Genomic DNA, 26,574 nt, shown 5'->3' with positions numbered 1-26,574 from the left:
GCCTTGGCCATCCTCCATAGTTCCCAGGTCACAAGCAGAGGGCTGGATGGGAAGTGGAGTAATCAGGACACAGCTCAGTGCCCGTGTAGGGCGAAGGCACCACAGAGTGAGCGAGCGTGCTGTTCCACCATACTGGCCCCACGTAACTCTTTCAAGTAAAGATAAATATTTTTTAAAAATTGAACTGAATGGACCCAGCACAATAGCCTAGCAGCTAGAGTTCTCGCCTTGGACATGCCGGGATCCCAAATGGGTGCCAGTTCTAATCCGAGCTGCTCCACTTCCCATCCAGCTCCCTGCCTGTGGCCTGGGAAAGCAGTCGAGGACGACCCAAGGCCATGGGACCCTGCATCCTCACAGGAGATTTAGGAGAACCTCCTGGCTCCTGGCTTCAGATCAGTTTAGCTCCAGACATTGCAGCACCTGGGCAGTGAATCATTGGCCAGAAGATCTTCCTCTCTGTCTCTCTCTGTATATCTGACTTTCCAATAAACATAAATAAATCTTAAAAAAATTAAAATGGCTTTGTTCGGATTCCAAACAGGCAGAGGTTTTACCTTCTCTAATTCGAGAAAATATATCAGTAAGCAATTCCTCTGAAACTCTGTAGCCTTTATTTATTCGTTTATTTATTTTTTAAGAATCTCTTATCCAAACTGAAGTCTTCCCATAACAATGCTTTTCTTGTGAGGTTGTATTCAGCGGGAGATCTGTATTAAGGTTGAACTTGGTGAGTACAGGGAAGTCTCTAACATTTTTCTTTCAAGCATCACTTCCTCGGTCTAGGCAACTATTCAGTGGAAGGAACGTCAGACCAGCATTGCGGACAAGCTCAGAATCAGATACTATGCTTTGTCTCAAACAGATTTATTCTAGCTGGCATGCGTGATGAATTTAATGTACTAGATTTTTATTAAAATAGTTTGGAAGTAAGATGTAGGAAGAAATGCAGAAACAGCATAGCATTGCAGTGATCCTGAATGTTAATGACTGTGTTTGGTTTTAGGGTGGATCTGTCTTATTAGTAACAGGGCCTCCTGGCTGTGGGAAGACAACTACTCTGAAAGTCCTGTCAAAGGAGCATGGTATTCACGTGCAAGAGTGGATTAATCCAGTTTTACCAGACTTCCAAAAAGATGATTTCAAAGAGATGTTTAATCATGGTAAGGTTTTGGCAAAAGTAGTAGAAGTGGCAATAACCGGGGCTCAGGGGGGCTGCAGCAATAACCGGGGCTCAGGGGGGCTGCAGCAATAACCGGGGCTGGGGGGGGCTGCAGGGGCAGGAATGCGTTTGTCTCCTCTGCTTCCCAGTTTCCGAGAGAGGTTTCTTTAGAGAAAGGAAGAGAACTGCGCTTGCCCAGGACAGAGGCAATGCATTTATTTTGTTTTTGTTGGGAAGTCAGATATACAGAGAGGAGGAGAGACAGGAAGATCTTCCATTCTATGGTTCACTCCCCAAGCAGCCGCAATGGCCAGAGCTGAGCCATACCAGAGTGAGGAGCCTCTCCCAGGGTTCCCCATGCGGGTAGGTGCAGGGTCCCAAGGCTTTGGGCCGTCCTCCACTGCTTTCCAGGCCACGAGCAGGGAACTGGATGGGAAGCAGGGCTGCCATGGTTAGAGTCGGTGCCCATCTGGATCCCAGCATGTGCATGGCAAGGACATCAGCCGTTAGGCCACGGCGCTGAGTCTGGAGACTTGGTCTTTTTAGCTGTTAGGTTGGATTGGAAGGTCTGTTTGCATTATGTGGGATTTGTGTTGCAGGTTCTGGGTAGGCAGTTAGGGAGTGTCAATAAGAGCTTTGAGGGCGCAGCATGGTGGCCTAGTGGCTAAAGTCCTCACCTTAAACACGCCAGAATCCCATATGGGCACCGGTTCTAATCCCAACAGCTTCACTTCCCATCCAGCTCCCTGCTTGTGGCCTGGGAAGGCAGTCAAGATGGCCCAAAGCCTTGGGTCCCTGCACCCACGTGGGAGACCCAAAGGAGGAAGTTCCTGGCTCCTGGCTTCGGGTTGGTGCAGCTCTGGCTGTTGTGGTCACTTGGGGAGTGAATCATTGGCCGGAAGATCTTCCTCTCTGCCTCTCCACCTCTCTGTATATCTGCCTTTGCAATAAAAATAAATAAATCCTTTTAAAAAAAGAGCTTTGATTGATTTAATTACAAGTCAAGCCTCAAGATGTGTTAAACTCTTACTTCCCAACAGATATATATTTGGAAAAAACTCACTGACAGGATCCACCCAAGGATGCTTTGCCTGCATGTAAACATGCACTGTCCTCTTTGCACTCTCACTGGGTCCCTCTAGTTTCTCTCTGACCCAGTGGTTGGCTAAGGCAGGGTCTGTAGGAACACAGCGTTATTTGCATGTGGAGCCTTCGAAGCTCCTTCTCCGGGCTTTTCTTTAATATGCCCTAGCCAGTCCATATCTTTAGGCTGTTCCTTCAATTTGTATTGCTTGCTTTTTTTTTAGAATTTTTTTTTTGTATTTAATGGGTTTATTTTCTATAATGTTTACATAGTTGAGAAGCATGTATAATCGTGTGAGCCACAAATTCAGATGGGAACAGTCAAGAAATGGAGGAAGTGTGGATGAGAAAACTGTCTCCAGTCTTCCTTTTTATTCTTCCCGTGTCTGGGGGAAGGGAGGAGAGAAGCGGAGCGGGCCACTCCCAGCAGCCTAACCGTAGCAGTCCCCGGGATGCGGGACGGCCACTCAGTGTTGTGCCATGGTCCCCAGTGTGGAGCATGCTCTGACAGTACTGCCTAAGTGGTTCTGTTCTGAGATGCTGTCGAGTTTGTTGCTTCAGGGTTGAGGAAATCCTTCCGAGGTCCATTGGCTGACCCGGTCCGTATCAGAGTCAAAGCTCGGCCGAGAGCGTTGTCCATTCTGTTCTGTCCTCCATGGTACTAGATGTCCTGTTAGGCCCCAGTCAACTGGTTGTCATGTCCCCCATGTGCATCAGGCATGATGTCCACCGCACAGGCTTCAGCAACCAAGGATGCCCAGTTCTGACATGTGCGCTCTGTGGTCATCACAGGTCCTGTGAGCTTCCCTATGGTGGGAACTTTTAAGTCCAGTGGTCCAGTTGGGGGTTCCCCAAAGAAACCTCGCTAGAGTTAACCCCAGGCCTAACTCCCGTGTGCCAGCTAATATGGGGTCCAGCTCGGTCCATCACCTGCATCAGCCTAGGCACAAACTGGTGGTTGAAGTTTCTGGGTCAGTTCTGTCCTCAGCCCCATCTCGTACGCAAACCACGGATGCTGTGGCCCAGACCAAGTCTGTCCACAACACACTCTGCCTTCACACAGTCAGAGTGACCACTATGTTGCTTTCTAGATATTGGCATTAAATGTTGGCAATCTACTTCCTTTATTCTCAAGGTCACTACTCAGTCATTCTTTCATTGAACCTTTGTTACTGAAGCTAATTCGGTTACAGGTTCAGAGACTTCATTGTGTAGACTGAAGTGATACATGTTTTTGGCAGTTCTGTGCTAAAGCAGTTAATCCTGTGTTACTACTAGTTTACTGGTATAGAAAAATTACTCCAGTGCTTGTTAACTCTTGTCTTTGGAAACGAATGTCCTATTTTCAAATTTGAATAACTTTTTTTGCATCGTTAGCAAATAGAAAGAGCCAGAATTGTGACAGAGCAGGATAAGGCAGCCGCAGTGAGTGCTTATTCAAGTCCCTGCTGCTCTGCCCTCCCCCAACCTTTTTTTTAACACTCATTTATTTTTATTGGAAAGGCAGATTTCCAGAGAGAAGGAGAGGCAGGTAGAAAGATCTTCCATCTGCTGGCTCATTCCCCAAGTGGCTGCAGTGGCCGAAGCTGAGCCTGTCTGAAGCCAAGAGCCAGGAGCACCTTCTGTGTGGCCATGTGGGGTCCCGGTGCTAACAAGCAAAGGATTAGCCAGTTGAGCCGTCGTGCAGGGTCCCCTGCCGCTCCACTTCCAGTCCAGCTTGCTGCTTCTGGACCTCTTCGGGCCCTTGCCATCTGTGGGCACTGGATGGGCCAGCTCTCAGGATCACTTCAGGAGGAACCAATGGCTGAAAAATCTCTGCTTCTCTCTCTCTCTCTTTCTAACTCTGCCTTTCTAATAGATAGTCTTTTTTTTTTTTAAGAGCTGTTTTTATTTGAAAGACGAATTTTACAGAAATAGAGACAGAGAGAAAGATGGTCCATCCGCTGCTTTGCTCCCCAAATGGCTGCAGAGGCCGTAGCTGAGCTGAGGAGGAGCCAGGAGCTTCTCCCAAGTATCTCACGCGGGTGCAGGGTTCTAAGGACATGGGCCACCCTCTGTTGCTTTCCCAGCCCCTAGGCAGCGAGCTGGATGGGAAGTGGAGCATCTGGAACACAAACTGGCACACAAACAGACTTGCCAGTGCTGGCAGGCAGGGCTTCAGCCTTCTGAGCCACTGCATTGCTCCCCCAGTAGTCTTTTTTAAAAAACGAGGAAAAATATAGTTGACAAGAATTTACTCCACAAAGTACTTTTTTTTTTAAAGATTTATTTTATTTTTATTGCAAAGGCAGATATACAGGGAGAAGAGACAGTGAGAAAGATCTTTGTCCGATGATTCACTCCCCAAGTGACCGCAACAGCCGGTGCCGTGCTGATTCGAAGCCAGGAGCCAGGAACCTCCTCCAGGTCTCCCATGTGGGTGCAGAGTCCCAAGGCTTTGGGCCGTTCTCGACTGCTTTCCCAGGCCACAGGCAGGGAGCTGGATGGGAAGTGGAGCTGCCGGGATTAGAACCGGTGCCCATATGGGATTCTGGCGCATTCAAGGCGAGGACTTTAGCCGCTAGGCCATGCCGTTGGGTCCCACAAAGTATCTTTTTTTTTTTTTTTTTTAAATTTATTTTTATTATTTTTTCATTGGAAAGGCGGATATACAGAGAGGAGAGACAGAGAGGAAGATCTTCCATCCGATGATTCACTCCCCAAGTGAGCGCAACGGGCCATACTATGCCGATCCGAAGCCAGGAGAGTCTTCCGGGTCTCCCACGCGGGTGCAGGGTCCCAAAGCTTTGGGCCGTCCTCGACTGCCTTCCCGGGCCACAGGCAGGGAGCTGGAAGGGAAGAGGGGCTGCAAGGATTAGAACCGGCGCCCATATGGGATCCCGGGCGTGCAAGGCGAGGACCTTTAACCACTTGCGCCACCGCGCCGGGCCCGCACAAAGTATCTTGTAAATGTGTTTGAACATGAGAGTACTTCCAAAATTTGTAGAAAGTAGATTTTAAAGGTAAGTTTATTCAAAAATAAAATGAAATTTATACAGTTAAATGTACAAGGGATCTTCCAAAATTGCGGAAGAGTTGTAATGTAAACACTCTTTTCAGATTTGAAAACTGGTTTGCCCTGAAATAAGCTTGTCTTTTCATTCTAATTTTTGGTGAGGCTTTTGTAGTACCTTTTTAGTATAAAAGTAATGTATATGGTTTGTTAAACAATAAGATCGGTGTTTTATTTTTCATGTGTTCGGTTTTTCAGAAGCGAGCTTCCCTGTGCTTGCCTATCAGTCTCAGTTGGCAGTTTTCAAAGAGTTTCTGCTGAGAGCGACAAAGTACAACAAACTACAGATGCTCGGGGATGACTTGAGAACTAACAAGAAGATAATTCTGGTGGAAGTAAGGACCGCTTCTCACATCCGGCTGTAGCTTTTGAATAAAGAACTGTGAGACGTGTCTTTTTTTTTTTTTTAAGATTTATTTACTTTTATTGCAAAGTCAGACATACAGAGAGGAGGAGAGACAGAGAGGAAGATCTTCCATTCTGATGGTTCACTCCCCATGTGACCGCAATGGCCGGTGCTGTGCCGATCTGAAGCCAGGAGCCAGGAACTTTCTCCAGGTCTCCCACGTGGGTGCAGGGTCCCAAGGCTTTGGGCCGTCCTCGACTGCTTTCCCAGGCCACAAGCGGGGACCTGGATGGGAAGTGGCACCACCAGGACTGGAACTGGTGCCCATATGAGATCCTGGCTAGGCTACAGCACCGGACCCAAGATGTGTCTTAAAACATGAACGCTCCGTAGCAGTGACACTGGTAAAATGCAACACAAAGGCAATAGAAATCTAAAGTCTTTTTCAGTAGCTGAATAAAAGCTGGATAATAACTTAAGTGTGAAAAAGCCTAGGAGGGCCCGGCGTGATTCCTGTCTTGATAAATCTAAATCTGGAAATAAATTTGAAATGGAATGAAGCAACTATATTCATTCTGTATTTTTTTGTAGGATTTGCCTAACCAGTTTTATCGAGATTCTCATAGTCTACATGAAGTTCTCAGGTAAGTTTCTGCAGTGTTCTAGAGCGTCCGATTGGCCGGCACGCGACGTGGATGCCAGCGTTGCTGTGCGGCGTGGATGCCAGCATTGCTGTGCGGCGTGGATGCCAGCAATGGTGTGTGACGTGGATGCCAGCATTGCTGTGCGGCGTGGATGCCAGCATTGCTGTGCGGCGTGGATGCCAGCAATGGTGTGTGACGTGGATGCCAGCATTGCTGTGCGACGTGGATGCCAGCATTGCTGTGCGGCGTGGATGCCAGCATTGCTGTGTGGCGTGGATGCCAGCATTGCTGTGCGATGTGGATGCCAGTGTTGCTGTGTGGCGTGGATGCCAGCATTGCTGTGCGATGTGGATGCCAGCGTTGCTGTGTGGCGTGGATGCCAGCATTGCTGTGCGGCGTGGATGCCAGCAATGGTGTGTGACGTGGATGCCAGCGTTGCTGTGCAATGTGGATGCCAGCATTGCTGTGCGATGTGGATGCCAGCGTTGCTGTGTGGCGTGGATGCCAGCATTGCTGTGCGGCGTGGATGCCAGCATTGCTGTGCGGCATGGATGCCAGCGTTGCTGTGTTCCCGTTGCAGGAAGTACGTGCAGATCGGCCGCTGTCCTCTGGTCTTTATCGTCTCCGACAGCGCCAGCGGAGACAGCAATCACAGGCTGCTGTTTCCCAAACAAATTCAGGAGGAGTGTTCTATCTCGCATATCAGGTGAGAAAGAATTCTCCACTCACCATGTTGACATCTGGTCTTTTAAGATGAGTTGTTCAGCCACCGTCTTTCCTTACAGTTTTAACCCTGTGGCTCCAACGATTATGATGAAGTTCCTTAACCGGATCGTGACAATAGAAGCTAGTAAGGTAAGCTTCGGAATGATTGGAATCTTATATCACAGTCATGGAGAAGCCATCTGTTTTATATTTTTTTAAAGATTTATTTGTTTGTATTGGGAAGACAGATTTCCAGACAGAAGGAGACAGAGAGAAAGACCTTCCATCTACTAGTAAACTCCCCAAATGGCTGCAACAGCTAGAGCTGAGCTGATCTGAAGCCAAGAGCCAGGAGCCTCCTCCAGGTCTCCCACGTGGATGCACGGTTCCAAGGCTCTGGGCCGTCCTCAGCTGCTTTCCCAGGCCACAAGCAGGGAACTGGATGGGAAGTGGATCCACTGCCATATGAACTGGCACCAATATGGGATGCCAGCATTTGCAGCATTTGCAGGCAGAGGATTAGCCTGTTGAGCCATCATGCTGGCTCCCAGAAATCCCATCTTTAGTAAGGGTATACAATTTAGAGACATAGTGTTTTGGTGTTTACAATTAGAAAATGTTAATTCACTCCTGAGATACGTCATTTTAAGAAGTATTGATTTAAAAATTCCTGAGCTTGGAGTGGGCATTATGGCGCAGTGGGTTAAGCCACCATTTGGTACTCCCACATCCCAGATTGAAGTGCTTGGGAACAGATCCAGGTTCCACACTGCACTCCAGCCTTCTGCTGATACACACATTTGGAGATAACAAATGATCACTCAAGTATTTGAGTCCTTGTCACTTGCATGGGAAACCCAAGTGAAGTTCCAGGCTCCTGCCTTTGGCCTTCCCAGTCTTGGCTGGGAACTCAGAACAGTTCAACTGTCTCAAGGACCTAAATACCTGAGCCTTCTTTGGTTGCCTCCCAGGTGTGCGTCAAGAAGTAGGATTGGGGCCCCAGCTGGATGGCTCAATGGCTACACCCTTACTTCGCAAGTACCACAGTCGCACATTGGTGCCGGTTTGTGTTCCGACTTTTCCATTTCCCATCCAGCTCTCTGCTCGTGGCCTGGGAAAGCAGGAGAGGACGGCCCAAGGCTTAGGACTCTACCTGTGTGGAGAAATTCCTGGCTCCTGGCTTCAGATCGGCTCAGCTCCAGCTGTTGCAGTCACTTGGGGAGTGAACCAGCAGATAGAAGATCTTTCTCTCTGTTCTCTCCTCTCATTAAATCTGATCTGTCTTTCCAATAAAAAAAAAAAAAAAAAAAAAACAGCAGCTAGAATTGAGAGCATATCTGAGCATATCTGGGACTCAAACCCAGGCGTTCTCATAGGGGTTGAGGACATCCCAAGCAAAAATGTGCTTGCTTAAGCCAAAATGTCTCCCCTAAGAGCAGTTATTTTTGAAAGTATTGCTATGGAGATCTCGCCACAAAGACGCCTTTGCTGTGCTGCTTGGCTCCTGCCGTGGCCTCAGCAGCAGGGGAGCCCGACTGAAGCCGCCCCAGCAGCGCAGCATCCAGCTCTCCCTCGTGGAGAACACGAAAGCCAGCCCATAGGCTGTGCCCTGCTGCTCTCCCAGGCCGCCCCCGGAGAGCCGCGTCCAGGGTGAAGGAGTCGGGCCACAGCTCGTGCTCACATTGCGTACCACGGTCGCAGATGGCAGCTTTGCCCTTAGCCCCACAGTGCCAGCCCCGAACTTGGGCTTTCAGTGTAACTTGATATAAATGTGGTTTTTCTCTTTGTTTTGCTTTTTATTTGTTTGAAAGGTATAAAAGCAGAGATACAGAGAGGGAGAGAAAGAGAGGATCTTCCATTCCCTGGTTCTCTTCCCAAATGGCTAGGCCTGGACCTGCCTAAAGCCAGGAGCCCAGGCTCTTCTGGCCTCCGGGTCACCCACGTGGGTGCAGGGGCCAGACATTTGGGCCATCCTCTGCTGCTTTCCCTGGCACATTAGCAGGGAGCTGGATCCAAAGGAGAGCAACCAGGATTTGAACCAGTGCTCATATGGAGTGTCGTCAGTGTAGGCCCTAGCTGAACCTATAGCACCACAGTGCCGGCCTTCAGTTGGGGCTGTTTGAAAATCAACAGTCTGCTCACTTCGGCGGCACATACGTAAAGCTGGAATGAAAAGCCAGTCTGTATCGGCGTGCCAAGCTCTGCTCTGGGGATTTGTCAGATTTGTGTTGTTTAGATTGAATATTTTGGATTTGGAGCTAAGTCATCGAGGCTTGTAGACTTTCTAGGTAGACTGGTGTTCAAAATGAAGGCCTTTATGCCTTCGAGTTTAAAAGAATTTCATTTCTTCCTATTAAGCTTAGAAAGTAAGGTTTTTTTTTTTTTTTTTAAATGTTTTCGTTTGATTTTCTCCTTTTAGAATGGAAGGAACATCTCTGTCCCTGATAAAGCTTGTTTAGATTCGCTCTGTCAAGGATGTAGTGGTGATATCAGAAGTGCCATAAACAGCCTGCAGTTTTCTTCCTCTCAAGGTAACTCTGGGCAGTGGACTCATGTCACGTTGTATGGCTGACTTTATTAAATGAGCTCAACTAAATGATAAGCCAGGTAAACAGCGTTCTCTACTTACTCAAGTTTCAGCTACTCATAGACATTCGTGACCCAGAAATGTTTGGTAGAACATTCCAGATAAGTCATGAGGGCTTTTGTTTTATTTATTTATTTGAAAAGCAAAGTGACACAGAGGGAGAAATCTCTTCTGTCCAGCCCAAATAATCCACTACGGCCTTATCAGAAATTATTCTGATAATTTCCACTTAAATTCGCAAGTTTTAAATTGTGCGCTGTTCTTAGAAGTGTGATGAGATGTGCTACGTTCCCACCCGGGGAGTGGCACTTCCCTTTGTCCAGCGTGTCCATGCTGCACACACTGCCCACGCCTTGTTCGCCCTGTGGCCGTCTTGGTGATCAGCACTAATGTTCAGGAAACCCACGAGCACAGGAGTAGTGACGGTGCTAACTAGGATATGCCAGAGAAAAACAGACTGCCCTGTGCTTCTTTAAGTCAACAGTATTTCTCTACTTAATAAGAAAAGGCAGGGAAGGGACCTAGCACAATGACTGAGTGGCTAAATCCTTGCCTTGCTCGCACCAGGATCCCATGTGGGTTCCAGTTCATTTCCCAGCTGCTCCACTTCCCATCCAGCTCCCTGCTTGTGGCCTGGGAAAGCAGTCGAAGACAGCCCAAGGTCTTGGGGACCCTGCACCCATGTGGGAGACCTGAAGGAAGCTCCTGGCTTCCGATCGGTTCAACTCTGGCCTTTGCAGCCTCTTGAGGAGTATAGCAGCGGACGGAAGATTTTTGTCTCCTTCCTTGTGAATTTGCCTTTCCAATAAAAATAAATTTATAAAAAGAGGGGCGAAGGGGGGAGAGTCATGCTGAGCTATGATCTACAGTAGGAATGACTTCTATCCATGAAGTTGTGAGGAAGGAAAAATGCCATGTTCATCCTGCTGCCACCTCAAGCTGCATGTGACATATAGTCAGAGAATGCAGCATCCTTGGTCAGGAGGAGGCGTTAAACTTACTTCTTGATGTACAGGGAAAAAACGATAGTGTGTAGAGGGTTTGGTACTGATTTCCAGTGTCCACTCGGGGTCCCAGATGTGCTTCCCCAACCCCAAGGATGCTCTGTACACTTCACAGTGTATCTGTTTGAAAGGCGTAGTGACCAGGGGGGACTGGGAGAGGGATGCATTGGGAGACTGGTTTTGCATTTGCTGGTTCGCTCCCCGAGTGCTGCTCTGCCACAGCCAGGTCTGGGCCAGGCTGCAGCCAGCAGCTAGGACTCCATCCCGTTTGCCCACCTGCTGCTTCCCAGGGCACTAACAGGAAGCCAGGGCTTGGAAGTAGAGAGGCCAGGATCTCAGCTAGCACTCAGTCAGGGATGTTGATGCTCAAGTGGCAGCTTAAATGGAAATGGTGTCTAAAAATTATCCATGTGCACATGCGTGTGTCCCACCTGTGACTGTGTCACCAGCCTTCTGTTTTTGAGATAAAGTTTGATTCATCTGTGTCGTTTGCTACTTTACCTTGCCAAGTTATTGGAAGTGGGACTTCCTGGATGAGGAGCCTTGGTGTCCTGTGGACCCGTGGTTGCAGGCTTTGGGAGCATCCTCATGTTCTGTGATTTGCACGGGTTTCTCAAGTGTGTGAAGGAAAGCTAAGTACATACAGAAAGCTTTGTGCAGTAGCTGGGTCCACTAACGGCCCAGCCATGAATAGTTGTATAGTTGTAACAGTATTTAAAATGTGTTTGTTTTTATTTAGCTATGTTTGAAATTGTTTCTTGTGCCTGAATCTGTCTTACTTATTATCACTTGGTTGTGTATCATTTAGGAGGGAGCAACTTCCGGCCAAGGAAAAAAGGAACTTCATTAAAATCAGATGCTGTGCTGTCCAAGTCCAGGCAAAGACGAAAACCTGATGTGGGCTCTGAAGACCAAGAGGTTCAAGCTATTGGTGGCAAAGATGTTTCTCTCTTTCTCTTCAGAGCATTGGGCAAAATTCTGTACTGTAAAAGTAAGAATCTGTACTCTTTTAGAAAAGACTAAAATCTGTTGGATATGAGTCTTACAATGGAAAAATGAAATATATTTGTTTTAAATGTTATAAGAACGAGCAGAGACCAGATCAGATCTTATTCTGCAAGACCCCACACGTAATGGGGAAATGTGTGTTGGTCCGTGTTCTCCAACCCCGAGCAGGGTCGAATGGCACAAAGGCTCCTGTAGTCCATTATCTGTGTCCGGAAATCCTGAGGGCTGTGGCGTGCTCCACGCCGGACAGGCTGTAAGTGGCCAGTGCTGTCCTCCTGGGGTCCCTGAGCACGAGGCGAGCCCGCAGCAAGCTGCAGGTAGCATGGAGTTTGCTGTGGTCCTCTTGTGTTGCTCTGTCCTCCCTGACCTTGTGCTCCAGCCCATTGCCTTCTGTCTCCTTCAATGCCTGTGCCCCTCACCCCACCTTCTGGCTACTGTGTTTGAGCAGAGATGGTGAGCATCTCGTCCGTGGACCAAATGAGGCATTAGGTCTGGCGTACCAAGGCAACTGGAGGCAGGACTTGAAATTCAGTACATTTATGCCAGGCTGATTCTTAAGTTGGGCATTTTTTGTTGTTGTTGTTTTTAAGATTTTCATGTTATTTGAAAATCAGAATTAATAAAAACGCAGAGATCTTGCACGATCCAGTTAACTGCCTTGATGGCTGCAGTGGCTAGGCCTGAGCCGGCCTGAGCCGGCCTGAGACGGCCTGAGACGGCCTGAGCCAGGAGCTTCATCCTGCTCTCCCACATGATGGCTGTGTGCTGGTTTGCTCCGGCCATCAGCGGGAAGCTTGTCCAGAAGTGGAGCAGCTGAGACATGAATCGGCACCCACGATGGCATGCTGGCATCCCAGGCAGTGGCTTTACCTGCTGTTTACTGCAATGCCGGCCCCTCACTGGATAATTTTTTTGTGTCCTGGAAATGAGTTTATAATTATGCAGATTGCCGTTGGCACTAAAAGGGATTCCCACACCTGAAATCACATAAGCCTGCAGTTGCAGCAAGTTACAGTGTGTATGTATTCATTCGTGATGGAATACTGCCATCTGCTGGTTCACTTCGCAAGTGCCATCAAGGCTGGGGCTGGGCCAGGTCACAGCCTGGAGCTCACACAGGATCTCCCACACAAGTGGCAGGGAACCAGCTGCTTAGGCCTTCTGCTTCCCAGGCTGTGCAATAACAAGAAGCTGGAATTTAGAGCAGAGTAGCGTCTTAAAATGGCATATCCTCATACAGGATGCAACTCAACCAACCAATGGTGTAACCACTAGGCCAAAGGCATGCCTCTTGTTTTTTATTTTATCACCTTGCATATTATTGTGACATTAAGTGTCTGCAGCATTTTCTCTTTTTTGGGGGGGTTTGTTTATTTTTATTGCAAAGTCAGATATACAGAGAGGAAGATCTTCCATTCGATGATTCACTCCCCAAGTAACCACAATGGCTAGAGCCGAGCCAATCTGAAGCCAGGAGCCAGGAGCTTCTTCTGAGTCTTTTACACGGGTGCAGGGTCCCAAGGCTTTGGGCTGACCTTGACTGCTTTCCCAGGCCACCGGCAGGGAGCTTCGGATTGGTTCAGCTCTGGCTGTTTTGGCCACTTGTGAGTGAGTCAATGGATGGAAGATGTTCCTCTCTGTCTCTGATTTTCTTTTTTTTTTTTATTGCATTTCACTTTATGACATCGTTTCATAGGTTCTGAGTTTCCCTCAGCCCCTACCTGTGCCCTCCCCCCTAAATATCTGATTTTCCAATAAAAATCAATAAATCTTTTTTTTTTTTTAAATGGAGGTGTTGTGTAATTATAAAGATGGTGTCATCTTTAACGATTCTCAACACTTTTCTAGGAGCGCCTTCCACAGAGTTGGTCTCCCCTCGCTTGCCATCTCACCTGTCAGAGCATGAGCGGGACCCGCTGCTTGTCTGCCCGGAGGTAATGTCTCGTCAGCGCTCGGTGCCTGTCTCCCGTCGGTGCAGGTGTCGCTGCCCCACTGGTGTTCTCCCCTCTCTTCCAGGAAGTGGTGGAGATGTCCCACATGCCGGGAGAGCTGTTCAATCTGTACCTTCACCAGAACTATGTAGATTTCTTCCTGGAAGTGGAGGACCTGGAGAGAGGCAGTGAGTTGCTCAGCTTTGCGGACATGCTCGCCGGGGACTGGAATGTAAGTCCGTCGGACGTGGGTGGTGTTTGTTCCCTCGGTAACCGAGCCACGCGGCTTGCTCTTGGCCCTCTCATTGCACTGGCCTGCCACCTGCCTGCTGTCCTAACCAGCCTCACACCTAACGCGCAGCGTGTAGTGGACGGCCAACGCCGACTTCTCTGGCAACAGCACTACATTTGTTCTACAATTATTATGTTTTTTTTTTTTTCAATTTCCATTTTTTTCAGATTGCTTTTTTGTTGTTGTCGTTTTGTTTTGTTTTAAAGATTTATTTATTGGGGCCCGGCGCGGTGGCGCAAGCGGCTTAAGTCCTCAACCTTGAATGTGCCGGGATCCTATATGGGCGCCGGTTCTAATCCCGGCAGCCCCGCTTCCCTTCCAGCTCCCTGCCTGTGGCCTGGGAAAGCAGTGGAGGACGGCCCAAAGCTTTGGGACCCTGCACCCGCATGGGAGACCCGGAAGAGGCTCCTGGCTTCGGATCGGCATAGTATCGGCCCGTTGCGCTCTCTTGGGGAGTGAATCATCGGACGGAAGATCTTCCTCTCTGTCTCTCCTCTCTGTATATCCGCCTTTCCAATGAAAAAATAATAAAAATAAATCTTTAAAAAAAAAGATTTATTTATTGAACCTGGTGGCGTGACCTAGCGGCTTAAGTCCTCAACCTTGAACGCGCCGGGATCCTATATGAGCACCGGTTCTAATCCTGGCAACTCCACTTCCCATCCAGCTCCCTGCTTGTGGCCCAGGAAAGCAGTCGAGGATGGCCCAAAGCCTTGGGACCCTGCACCTGCGTGGGAGACCTGGAGGAAGAAGCTCCTGGCTCCTGGCTTCGGATTGGCTCAGCTCCGGCCGTTGCGGCTAAATAAATTTTTTAGAAGAAAGGCAGGATTACAGAAAATAAGGGAAGGACAAATGCTTGCTTCACTGGTTCATTCTCCGCGTGGCCCTGGGGCAGGAGCCAGGAGCACCGTCCAGGTTTCTCATGTGGGTGACAAGAACCCAAGACCTCAGAGCATCAGTCTCTCCTCCACGCATCAACAGGAAGCTCAATCACAGGCTTTGTCTCTCTCTCTCTCTGTTTGTTTCTTTTCATTGCCAAAAGTTCCGAACCTGTAGAGAGCTAAGTTGAAAGAATATTCGAATGAATGCATGTGTACCCTTAGCACTTGCCTACCAGCTCACACTTTGGCACAGTTCACTCCTCCTGGTTGCACGTTTGGTTTTATTTGGAAGGTGATTACCGATGTGACAACTGCTACTAAAGGATGACTAGAGACTGCTCGGTTACAGTCAGCATCATAGCTAAGAACGGTGACAGTCACTTAGCAACATATGCACTGGGTTCCGATTTTCCAGGTGTTTCCAAAATGCTCTAAGGTTTTACAAATTTATTTGAAAGAGTTAGGGAGAGAGAGCTTCTGTGTACTGATCACCCTCTAGAGGCTGCGAAGGCCAGCCCTGGACCAGCCGGAGCAAGGAGCCAGGAGCTTCGTCCAGGTCTCCACGCGGGCGACACGTGCCCACATACTTACCAGGACCCAGGAACTTCATCCAGGTCTCCAAGCGGGTGACAGGCACCCAAGTACTTTACTTGGGACATCTGCCGTTCCCAGGCCCTCAGAGAGGGGATGGATCCCAGGTGGAGTGGCCAGGCCAGGACCACCGTGCCCGCAGGCCATGAAGGCCTGACAGGTGGCAGCCTCCCCTCCTGTGCCAGGATGTTACTTTCTCATGCCATCCAAGACGTGCTCCTGGTTCACCCATTGCATTTGGCTGCTGTGTCTCGGTTGACTTTGCTCTAACTACTTCTGTCTCACTGTTATTTTTAGGGCCTTATTTTTAGGTACCCATAATGCTCTGTGATAAATCTCTTGTCTTTCGTCCTGTCTCCTTTGTTAGACCCGCTCTCTGCTGCACGAGTACAGCACATCTGTAGCCACCCGAGGTGTGATGCATTCCAACAAGGCCCGAGGATTCGCTCACTGCCAGGGAGGAGGTTCCAGTTTTCGGCCCTTGCACAAACCCCAGTGGCTTCTAATAAATAAAAAGGTAAGAAAAAAAAAAGTTGATATATTTTGTATACATTTTAAATCATCAACTTCAGATATGTGAGCTATGTCTCAGTAAAATCAAATTTGAACAATAAATGATGCACCTATCTTGAGAAAATTTTTGCTAAGGTCCATGTATTTTTACAGCTATAGAGAAACATAAAATGCCAAATTTTCTAGTAATTTTTATGAAAGGAAGCAAAATTTGAAAGCACATACCTAATTAATGTATTAGTTGACTTTATTAGAATCAAAGTATACTTGGATTTATACTTGGATTTTGATTTAAACTAAACCTAGAATACAGATTTCACTTAGAGGACCTAGCATGATGGCTCCGTGGCGAAATTCTTTCCCTGAAAGTGTCAAGATCCCATAAGGGTGCTAGTTGTAATCCCGGCAGCTCCACTTCCCATGCAGCCTCCTGCTTGTGGCCTGGGACAGCGGTCAAGGATGGCCCAAAGGCTTGGGACCCTACACTCCCAGAGGAGACCTGGGAGAGGCCCCCAGGCTCCTAGCTTCAAATCAGCTCAACTCTGGCTGTTGCAGCCATTTGGGGAGGGAACCAGCGAATGGCAGATAAAGCTTTTAAAAAGGTTTTCGGTTAGACAGGAAGCATAAGTTCGAGGTCTATTGTACAACATGCTGCCTGTTGTAATTTAGTAACAGTGCATGGTTATGCTCTACTTTGTGTCCTGAAGATGGTACCTTAGCCAGCTTTGTTATTGTATGAAGTGGTAGTGTTTGTAGGCAAGCCAGTGTTGGGCAGGTCCATCACCCATCATGCCTTCTTGAGGTAACCAAGAGACATGGTAGGCATGAGATGGAGGTGGCCGCAGCTGCCATGCCATGCCACGCTGTTTACCTTACAATTTTTGTGTGTTAATAGAAATACATACTAAAATAGCGTAAGGGTGGGTGTTGTGGCACAGCAAGCTATCCGGCTGCTTGAGGTACCGGCATCCCATGTTGGAGTACCAGTTAGTCCATCCAGCTAATGCTTAGTCCGTGTTTGAATGTGTTAGATGGTGGCCCAGTAGTGGGTGTCTGCCATTCACACAGTAGAACTGCATGGAGCTGGCAGCTGTCCGTGGCTTTGACCTGGGCCAGCCCTGGCTGTTGCGGGCATTGGAAGGGTGAACCAGCACATGGAAGATCTCTGCCTCTGTCATTTTACATTTCGAAAAAAACAAAAGCATGTTTTTTAAAAGGAAGTTTAAAATTGCTGTTACAGTATAGTAACTGTGATGATAAAGCGCCTCTTTGGTCTGCCGGAAGCTGGACGGACACGGAGCAGAGCCCCGGGGTATGAGGCCAGCAGCACACGCTGTCCCTGCAGGAGCTCTGAGGAATGCCTGTGCTCTATGCTTCAGGCCTCCAGGAACACTTAGCCCTTGTTTTGTTTGGTTTTCTTGTTTTATAATTTTTTTTTTCTTTCCCATATAGTATCGGGACAATTGCGTAGCAGCAAGAGCACTTTTTTCTGACTTCTGTGTGTCGGCTTTATGCCTCCAAACTCAGCTGTTGCCGTACCTTGCTATGCTGACCATTCCAATGAGAACCCAAGGTAATAACAGGTCTTCCTTTTCCTAATGAACATCATGACCATTGCTAAGTGAGGGGACTTAGAAAGGAACTGGCTGTGGTGTGCCAGGTTAAGCTGCCACCTGTATGACAGGCATCCCGCAAGGATGCCGGTTCGCATCCCAGATGCTCTGCTTCTGACCCGGCCCCCTGCTAATGGCCTGGCAGAGCAGCAGTGGGTGACTGGAACGTCTGGATGCTGCCACCCACGGGCAAGGCCCAGATGCCATCCTGGCTTCAGCCTGGGCCATGACTGGCTGTTGCAGCACTCAGGGGAGTAACAGTGGGCTGAAGCTCGCTCGCTCTCTCTCACTGTCTCTCTCTCTCTCGCTCTCCCTTTCCCTCTCCTTTTTTCTGTGACTCTTTCAAAATAAGTCAGTCAGTTTTATAAAGAAAAGAAGACTGGTTTCAACAGTCCCTTAGACTTGAACTTGCCCACCCTGTGCTTCAGATAAAGCCAGTTCCTTTGGACAGAGCTCCATAGCTCTTTCTCCTGTGGGCTGCCTCTCTCGGGGCAGGATTCCTGAGCTGCCACCTGCTGAGGTGCCCAGCCTCTGCTGCTGCTGTAGGCCCACGGCCGTGTTCGATGAGCACACGCTGGGTGGGGCAGCCAGCCTGTGAGTGGGGTGGGTGGAGAGACCTCCCCCTGCGGCCCGTCCCCAGCCAACGCCTGCCCGCTGAGCCCGCAGTGAGGCCCGCATGGACGCTGCCTGTCCGCTCGTCCTTGAATTGGTCCTTCCTTATTTACCATATTTTCTTGCAACAGTTTCCATAGAGTTTAAATGATTGTTCTTTTTGGTTTGTTTATTTTTGGGAGTTTTCACCGATTTGCTTATCTCCCTGGGGAATGTGTACAGAAGAGTTCATGCAGTCATCCAGGAAGCCTGCTGTGTCTTTTTTCCCCCCTGACATGTTTCACCATAACATGCACAGCATCCTAACCGCTGTGGTTATGCAGTTCCCTAGCACCGGATGTATTCACCTTGCTCTGCGGGCACATCCAGAGCTCCTCCCTCCCCGTAGCCTGGACAACTGCTGGGAATTTAACTCTTACAGATACTTCACAGCCTCGTAATCCTGCAGTGTGTGTCCTGTGTGTTACTTCACTTAGCGTAAGTCATCAGTTACACCTGAGGTTCCTTTGTGTCACACTTCCCTTCCCTGTTAAGCCTGATGGTATTCACATATTTCATATTGCACAAATATCACCCGAGTCTGGACACGGGGCTTGTTGACAGCTCTGACTGTTGGCCACAAGCCACCGTGAGCATGGCTGTGCAGTTAGCCGTTCATTTATGCAGGACATCTGGCCACAACTAGAAACATCTCAGTTCAGCCATGGGGGAACCCATATCCATACTCCGCGTACCAAATAGCTTTACATAAAGTGTGGCTATACCAGTTTACATTCTCACCAGCAGTGACAGAGGCTTCTCTTCTCTTTGTCCTCTCCCCTGTCTTCCGGGTCTCTTGTGGGAGCAGGGATCCAACAACAGGGGTCATCTTTTTGCTGCTTCCCCAGGCACATAAGCAGGGAGCTGGATCAAAGCGAAGCAGCCAGGACCCCAACCTTCATATGGGATGCCAGCACTGCAGGCTGAGGCCTAACCTGCTATGCCGTAAGCGCTGGCCCCGTTGAAGGCTTTTGAGAAGTGAGCTGGCAGGTGGAAAGTACTCTCGCTCACTCTGGGTGTCTTTCTGTTGTTCTGATAAAAATCTATATAAACACCACCTTTTCACATATTTACTAGTCATTTTATATTTTCTTTCTCGAATTGTCTGTTTAAAACTTTTAATCTTTATTTTCAGCTCAGATTTCTTTTATCCAAGATATTGGAAGACTTCCCCTGAAGCGACACTTTGGAAGGTAAACTCATCCTCTGGTTTTCCAAAGAGCAGTTACTGAACTGGCCAGGGAATACGCTTAGTGGACGGCCGACAGAGGTCATCTATACGAGCCGGGAACACCGGCCGCGGGCAGCTGCGCTGGCAGAGCGTGAAGCCGGCACTTTGGGTATCACATTCCGTGTCTGAGAGATTGGCATTGAATTCTGCCCCTTTTGATCTGGCTTCCTGCCAATATCTCTGGGAGGCAACAGACAATGGTCCAAGTGCTTGGGCCCCTAGCACTGACCTGAAGACCCGGATGGAGTTCCCGGCTCCCCGCTTCGGCCTGGCCCAGCCTGAACTGTTCGAGGCGTCTGGGGATGAACCCGTAGCTACAGGACCTCCATCTCTTTCTGTCACTCTGCCGTTCATGTAAATAAAAGCTTTTAAAAAGAATTGTACATTTACCCAGTAATCAAAGACCATACAAGTGCATTTGAACCCTTTTTAAAATTTTTTTTTGTGTATTTATGTTTTATTTATTTGAATGGCAGAATTACAGGATGAGGGAGAAAGCCACATATTCCACCCACTCCCCAAATGGCCACAGCAGCCTGGGCTGGGCCAGTCCAAAGCCAGGAGCTTGCCCCTGGTCTCCCACATGGGTACAAGGGCCCAAGGACTTGGGTCACTGCTGCTTTCCCAGGCACATCAGCACGGAGCTTGATCAGAGGCAGAAGGGCTGGGACTCGAACCAGCACTCATATAGGATACTAGCATTGTAGGCAGCGACTTACATGGTTACGCCACAACACTCCCTCCCACCCCAGTTTTATTAAATTATACAGCATATTTTTTTAAGGTTTTTTTTTTTTAAAGATTTATTTATTTCTGTTGAAAAGCAGATATACAGAGAGGAGGAGAGAGAGAGGGGAAGATCTTGTCTGTTGATTCACTCCCCAAGCACCACAACAGCTGGAGCTGTGCCGATCCGAAGCCAGGAGCCAGGAGTTCTTCCGGGTCTCCCACGCAGGTGCAGGGTCCCAAGGCTTTGGGCCGCCCTCGACTGCTTTCCCAGGCCACAAGCAGGAGCTGGATGGAAAGCAGAGCCTCTGGGATTAGAACTGGCACCCATATGGGATCCCGGGCGTGCAAGGCGAGGACTTTAACCACTACGCTATCATGCCGGGCCCGATACAGCATATTTTCACCTACTTCCAAAGGAGTATATAAAACTAGGTAGAATCATGGAATTACAAAGGCAGAGGGTTCAACATAGTCTTACAAATCAGGACGCCCATTCCCAGCCAAGGAATATTGTCAGTATATCACGTGAATGACCGGAAATGCCTCAATGATCGCAGCGTCCCCTGTTTCAGAAAGGCCGGCACGGTGGTGTAGCATGGTAATCTTCCACCTTTGGCCCCAGCATCGTGCCAGTTCAAGTCCCAGGTGCTCCACTGCCCATCCCGCTCCCTGCTTGCGGCCTGGGAAAGCAGCGGAGGAAGGCTCAAGCCCTTGGGACCCTGCACCTGCGTGGGAGACCTGGAGGAAGAGCTCCTGGCTTTGGCCCAGCCCTACTCTAGCCGTCGCAGTCATTTTAAAAATTGCCAATTGAGCTGAGTGACTTACTTCAGTAACGTTTGTTTTTTAGCCTTTCTCTATTTTTAAGTCCTTTCTGTTTGAGTTTGTCGCACGTCTTTCTGACCATTATCGTGTTCTCAGTGAGGGTGGGCAGGTTGCCGTGTGTCATTTCCCTCTTAGAGGTGTTTGAAGGGACCGGGAGGGACGCCGGCCAGCACGGGAGAGGCTGCGCGGCTCCCGCAGCAGGACCTGCGCCCTGCCTGTTACTGATGGGCTCCTGTGGATGTCCTGCAGGTTGAAGATGGAGGCCCTCACCGACAGGGAGCAGGCGCTGCCGGAGCCCGAGAGCGGAGACGAGGCGCCCTGGGGACCCGCTCAGCGCCCCAGGGCCGACTCCTGCTCGCTCCCCCTGAGCCAGAGCAGCAGCAGCGAGCTTCCGGCCAGCCAGCCGCAGCCCTGCTCAGCCCAGGCGGAGGTGGACGAGGAGGACCTGGTCATAGAGGAGTACGAGAGCGACGGGCCCTAGACGGGCTCCGTCGGGGTTCCGGGGTTCCTCCTCCGCAGCCTGGGACCAAGCCCGACGGGGCTCTGTGATTCCCTCTCTAGTATTTATTTAGTTCTGCGAGTGGTTTAGGGAGAGGAGGCCAGTGTGTATGAAGTGTGTCTGAACCCGATGCCAAATATCAGAAAATGTGAAGGATAATCCAGTATCCAGTACTCTCCCGGGGTTGTAAATATGGACAGAAAGCTGTCAGAGTGCAGGGACAGGTGTAAATAAACTCGGTGCCTTATTTGCAGTGTCGTCTCAGATACCACTTTTGTACGTTGTACACTGGAGTGCCTCAGATACTTTGGGGGAAAACATACATACTTTATATCAAAATTAAAACCCTGAATCCCACTTTGTCTCTCCCTTCTGTGCACGCCTGCCGGGGGCTGGCAGCCGGGGTACGCCCGGTCGGGGGCTGGGTCGGGCGACGATGCGGGCCACCTGGCCGCGGGGCCTCCCGGGAGAGGTCACCAGCCCAGGGCAGCAGCAGCAGCAGCAGCAGCGGCACCGGGCCCTCGGCCGCCGGGGACTGACGGAGCCGGGCGGGGCCAAGCTCGGCCCTGCCCGGCCGCCCCGCCCCGGGAGCCAGCCGGGTTTCAGCGCCCCGGGCGCAGCGCGCGCCTTTCCGGCCGGCGCGCAGGTGAGTGCGGGGAGGGGTGGGGCCGCTCTGGGTGCCTTTCTCCTCCCCGGCCCCTCGGAGCCCCCTAGACCACCTGCAAGCTCAGCCTCGCCGTAACCCGCGGCCCCGGGAGCCCTGGCCCTCTCGGCGGCCGCACGCTGGAGCCCGGGGCCACGGCGTCGCTGCCCGCTGCTTCCCCCGCAGCCGGCACAGGTGCGCCGGCCTTCCGGGGCGCGCGGGCCGGCCGCCTGGCTTTTCCTGACCTAGAACTTTTTGGCCCGCCTGAATTCCAGCCACTTTGGGGTGGACTCACAGAAGATCTAAAGTGGATTTTCCACGAGGAGCGCCACTCTCATCCGGACCGGGCAGGGTGGAGCGCACCCAGAGCCGGGATTTGGGGCGCGGCGTGGTGGGGCTGGCTGCGGGGGGAGAGACCCCTGCTGAGGGACCCCAGGCCCCCTGGCTGTCCTGGGTTCTTAGAACCAGCAGAGGCCTCCCCTGCCCCGAAACCCAGAAATCTCTGTAATTGCCCCAGCGTGGGCCCAGCGAAACTGTGGAGCCTGCGGGAGAGGTGGTTTCTGCAGACAGGTAAGGAGGGCCGGATCCTCAACGCCTGGCGAGGGCAGCTGTGTTCCACCGCGCTGGGGCTCAGAATGGATCCGGCGGGGCTGGGACCAAAGCTCCAGTGATGAGACCACAATTTCAGTAACAAACTTCAGCCCACCGTGGCCTTCTGAGGTCGTGTAGTTTATTTTTGCACATTCCCCCTCCCCCCGCCAGATTTCTGAATGTTCCTTTGTTTTTAATAATTGATGAAAGTGGTTTGTCGGTTTTCACAGCTGAAGGAGAATTAAATCCATTCCAGTGACTCACACTTTTCCTGTGGAGTGAGGTTGAGCAGCGGGGTACCCCGCAGGTGTGCTGGGAAACTTTCTGAAGTAACTTCATCAGCGTTTCTTAGGAGTGTTTCAAAAACTGTCGGAGCACTGCTGTGTTTCTGGAACTTCACCTTTTTCAGGCAGCTACAGCAGAAAGGACAGAAAAACACCAGCAATGCATTACTGTCACATACGGGCTCCTCCCTTGCGGTGGTGCGGCCTCAGGCTGTCCCAGTTAATCATGTAATTGGAACCCACATTGGCAGACCCCCGGAGTGCCTTGTGGGACACGCTGCCCCACCACCCACCTGCACCAGCTCCCTCGGCTGACCGAGTCACAGCAGGCCCTCTGTTGCCTGCTGGGCATCTCCTGCCACATTTCTTTTGATTTTCATGATTGGTTAGTTGGTTTGAAAGGCAGAGAGAGGTACCTTCTATCCACTGGTTTACTCCCCAGATGCCCATGACTCCCAGGGCTCGACCGGGCCAAAGCCAGGAGCCAGGAATGCCAGCCCCGAACTCAAGTCCACGGCCAGCATCTGCTGCCTCCCGGGTGCGCTGGCAGGAAGCTGGATGGGAGAGGCTCACGGGTGTGGGGTGGTGGCATTGCAGAAGGCAGCTTCACTTGATGTACCACAAGGTCTACCCCCTGACTGCTGCTCCACCCACCTCTGCCGTGCCGTCCCTCTGCCTGGAGCAGGGTTGGGAGCATGCTGGGGACAACCCTGTCTCAGTTCCCACTGCCCAGAGCACCTTCTCCCCTAACGTCTACTGGCTTCCCCCTCTCCCTGCAATCCTTTTTGTTTGTTTGTTTTAATTTATTTTTATTGGAAAGTCAGATATACAGATAGGATGAGAGACAGAGAGGAAGATCTTCCATCTGATGATTCACTCCCCAAGTGATTGCAATGGCCAGTGCTATGCCGATCCGAAGCCGGGAGCCAGGAACTTCTTCCAGGTCTCCCACACGGGTGCAGAGTGCCAAGGCTTTGGGCCATGCTCGACTGCTTTCCCAGGCCACAGTCAGGGAGCTGGATGGGAAGTGGAGCTGCCATGATTAGAACCAGTACACATATGGGATCCTGGCACTTTCAAGGTGAGGAATTTACCAACTAGGCCACGTTGCTGGGCCCCCACCTGCAATCCTATATTTAGATGTTGTTGGCAATATAAGGTGACTTCCCTGGTCCCTACTTAAAATAATTACATCTGGGCCCACCGCGGTAGCCTAGCGTTGCACACCCCGGGATCCCATAGGGGTGCTGGTTCTAATCCCAGCAGTCCCACTTCCCATCCAGCTCTCTGCTTGTGGCCTGTAAAAGCAGTGGAGGATGGCCCAAGACTTGGGACCCTGCACCCGCATGGAGAATCCAGAAGAGGCTCCTGGCCCCTGGCTTCAGATCAGCACAGCTCCAGCTGTTGTGACGCTTGGGGAGTAAATCACCAGACAGAAGATCTTCCTCTCTGTTTCTCCTCTGCTCTTTATATCTGAATTTGCAATAAAACATAAATAAAATTGCTACATCTGCCTTCCGATCACTCCTTACCACCTTTTAAAATATGTATATATATTTTATTATTGAAAAATTTAGAGAAAGAGAAAAGGAGAGACTGAGAGATCTACTATCCCCTGGGTCCCTCCCCAAGCAGCCACAATGGCTGGAGCTGAGCCCATCCGAAGCCAGGAGCCTCTTCCAGGTCTCCCACATGGGTACAGAGTCCCAAGGCTTTGGGCCATCCTCCACTGCTTTCCCAGACCACAAGCAGGGAGCATCATGGGAAGTGGAGCAGCAGGGACTAGACCTGACACCTACGTGGAATGCTGGTGCTACAGGTGGCAAATGCTGTTCTCTTTACTACCCTACTTAACTTTTGTTCTTTTAGCCTCCTAAATTGTCACTGTCCCCTGTCTCCCCACTTAGTGACATGTAAGCCCCATGAAGCCTGGGACGCCAGCCTGCTTTGCTCCCTGCTGAAGCTTGGATGTGCCCAATGCATACACGGTGCTGGCTTAATACTTGTCAAATAACAGGCCTGTATTGTCCAAGGCAAAAGAAATCAAGCCTTGGGTATAGTGCGGCCCCCTGGGACTGAGAGGATCCATTTTAGTTTTGGGGGCTTTGAAGTGTCGCACCGGTAGGTCTTTAATCCTGACTTCGATGTAAGCCGCCGGAGGGAGGAGTTCTTAGTGCCTTAGCCCCGTGAGTTACGTCAGCAAGTGATGCCCTTTAGTGAACATGCTCCGTTGATTCACTTTCGACAAGGGGGGAATACGTCCCAGGATGCTTGGGTCTCCCCCTGATGACGTGCTGTAGCAATGGTGGAAGGAATGCTGTTGGTGGCGCTCAGGATCACATTGCGGATTTTTTATCTCTGAGATTTCAGGGTTTCGAATCCCAGGTCGTGTGTTAGTGTTTTTGAGTGGGAGAGGCGAGTCCTGTGATGGCTCGCGTGGCGTGGGCAGGCTGGCACTCTGGCCAGCAGGTGGTCTGTCTCCCTGACTGCTGCCTGGCCGTCGCACAGCAGGCGGAAGTTCCCGGAAGTGACACACATGCTGACCCAGCAAGTCCCGGGGTGCGCGAATGTTTGGATTCAGATGTCTGAGGAAAGGATTCCACTGGGAGTGTGTTAGCTCCCCGTCTTGTTGACATTCAGTGATTTGCAAGGACGGGGGCAGGGTTTAAAATGTATTGCTACTGACAGTGGTTGTACGTGTTTGGGGCTACAAAGTGATATCCGTACAATGTGCCTGATTAAATCAGGGTGATCAACATGTCCCCTTCTTTTCTTTTCTTTTTTAAAGATTTATTCATCTTTATTAAAAAGTCAGATATACAGGCCTGGCTGTGTGGCCTAGCGGGTAAAGTCCTAGCCTTGAACGCACCAGGATCCCATATGAGTGCTGGTTCCAATCTCGGCAGCTCCACTTCCCATCCAGCTCCCTGACTGTGGCCTGGGAAAGCATTAGAGGACAGCCCAAAGTTTTGGGATCCTAGATCCATGTGGGAGACCTGGAAGAAGTTCCTGGCTCCTGGCTCCTGGCTCCAGATCGGCGCAGTACTGGCTGTTGCCCTCACTTGGGGAGTGAATCATCGGACAGAAGATCTTCCTCTCTGTATATCTGACTTTGTAATAAAAATAAATAAATCTTTTTTAAAAGGTCAGATATACAGAGAGGAGGAGAGACAGAGAGGAAAATCGTCCATCCAATGGTTCACTCCCCCAGCAGCAGCAGTGGCTGGAGCTGAGCCAATCCAAAGCCAGGAGTCAGGAGCTTCTTCCAGGTCTCCCATGTGGATGCAGGGTCCCAAGACTTTGGGCTGTCCTCCAGTGCCATCCCATGCCATGAGCAGGGAACTGGATGAGAAGTGGAGCCGCTGGGATTAGAAGCAGCGTCCATATAGATCCTGGCGTGTACAAAGCAAGGACTTTAGCCACTAGGCTACCGTGCCAGGCCTGGCCTGTCCCCTTCTTTTTGGGTTTTTTTTTTTTGGTTTTTTGTTTGTTTGTTTGTTTTTTAAGATATATTTGACTTTTGTTTGAAAGGCAAAACTGCAGAGAGGGAGAGACAGACAGAAATACGTCTTCCATCCCCTGCTCATTCCCCAAAGGGCTGCAATGGCTGTGCCAGGCTGAAGCCAGGAGCCAGGAGTTCCTTCCATGTCTCCCACATGGGTGCAGACAGGAGCCCAACAATAGGACCATGGGCTTTAGGTGGGAGCTGGGT

The 26,574-nt window shown here is 50.2% G+C and overlaps 1 protein-coding gene across 1 annotated transcript in view; it reads left to right on the top strand.

Moving 5' to 3' along the window:
* Positions 1-21,701, top strand: part of RAD17 (RAD17 checkpoint clamp loader component) — a 29,325-nt gene extending 7,624 nt beyond the window's left edge. Inside the window, exons 5-17 of the mRNA XM_040979059.1 lie at positions 1,007-1,163; positions 5,496-5,632; positions 6,235-6,287; positions 6,868-6,993; positions 7,073-7,142; positions 9,412-9,523; positions 11,392-11,574; positions 13,440-13,525; positions 13,608-13,754; positions 15,654-15,803; positions 17,252-17,372; positions 19,199-19,256; positions 21,095-21,701. Coding sequence (XP_040834993.1) covers positions 1,007-1,163; positions 5,496-5,632; positions 6,235-6,287; positions 6,868-6,993; positions 7,073-7,142; positions 9,412-9,523; positions 11,392-11,574; positions 13,440-13,525; positions 13,608-13,754; positions 15,654-15,803; positions 17,252-17,372; positions 19,199-19,256; positions 21,095-21,326 — 1,632 coding nt within the window. The 3' untranslated portion in view covers positions 21,327-21,701. The remainder of the gene's footprint in view (positions 1-1,006; positions 1,164-5,495; positions 5,633-6,234; positions 6,288-6,867; positions 6,994-7,072; positions 7,143-9,411; positions 9,524-11,391; positions 11,575-13,439; positions 13,526-13,607; positions 13,755-15,653; positions 15,804-17,251; positions 17,373-19,198; positions 19,257-21,094) is intronic.
* The last annotated feature ends 4,873 nt before the right edge of the window (positions 21,702-26,574 follow it).

The sequence above is a fragment of the Ochotona curzoniae genome, unplaced genomic scaffold, assembly GCF_017591425.1.
Source record: "Ochotona curzoniae isolate NIBS_2020 unplaced genomic scaffold, NIBS_Ocur_1.0 contig_293, whole genome shotgun sequence".
In the NCBI taxonomy this organism is placed as follows: domain Eukaryota; kingdom Metazoa; phylum Chordata; class Mammalia; order Lagomorpha; family Ochotonidae; genus Ochotona; species Ochotona curzoniae.
The sequence above is the reverse complement of the archived record's forward strand: the minus strand, read 5'-3'. Positions and strand labels throughout refer to the sequence as shown.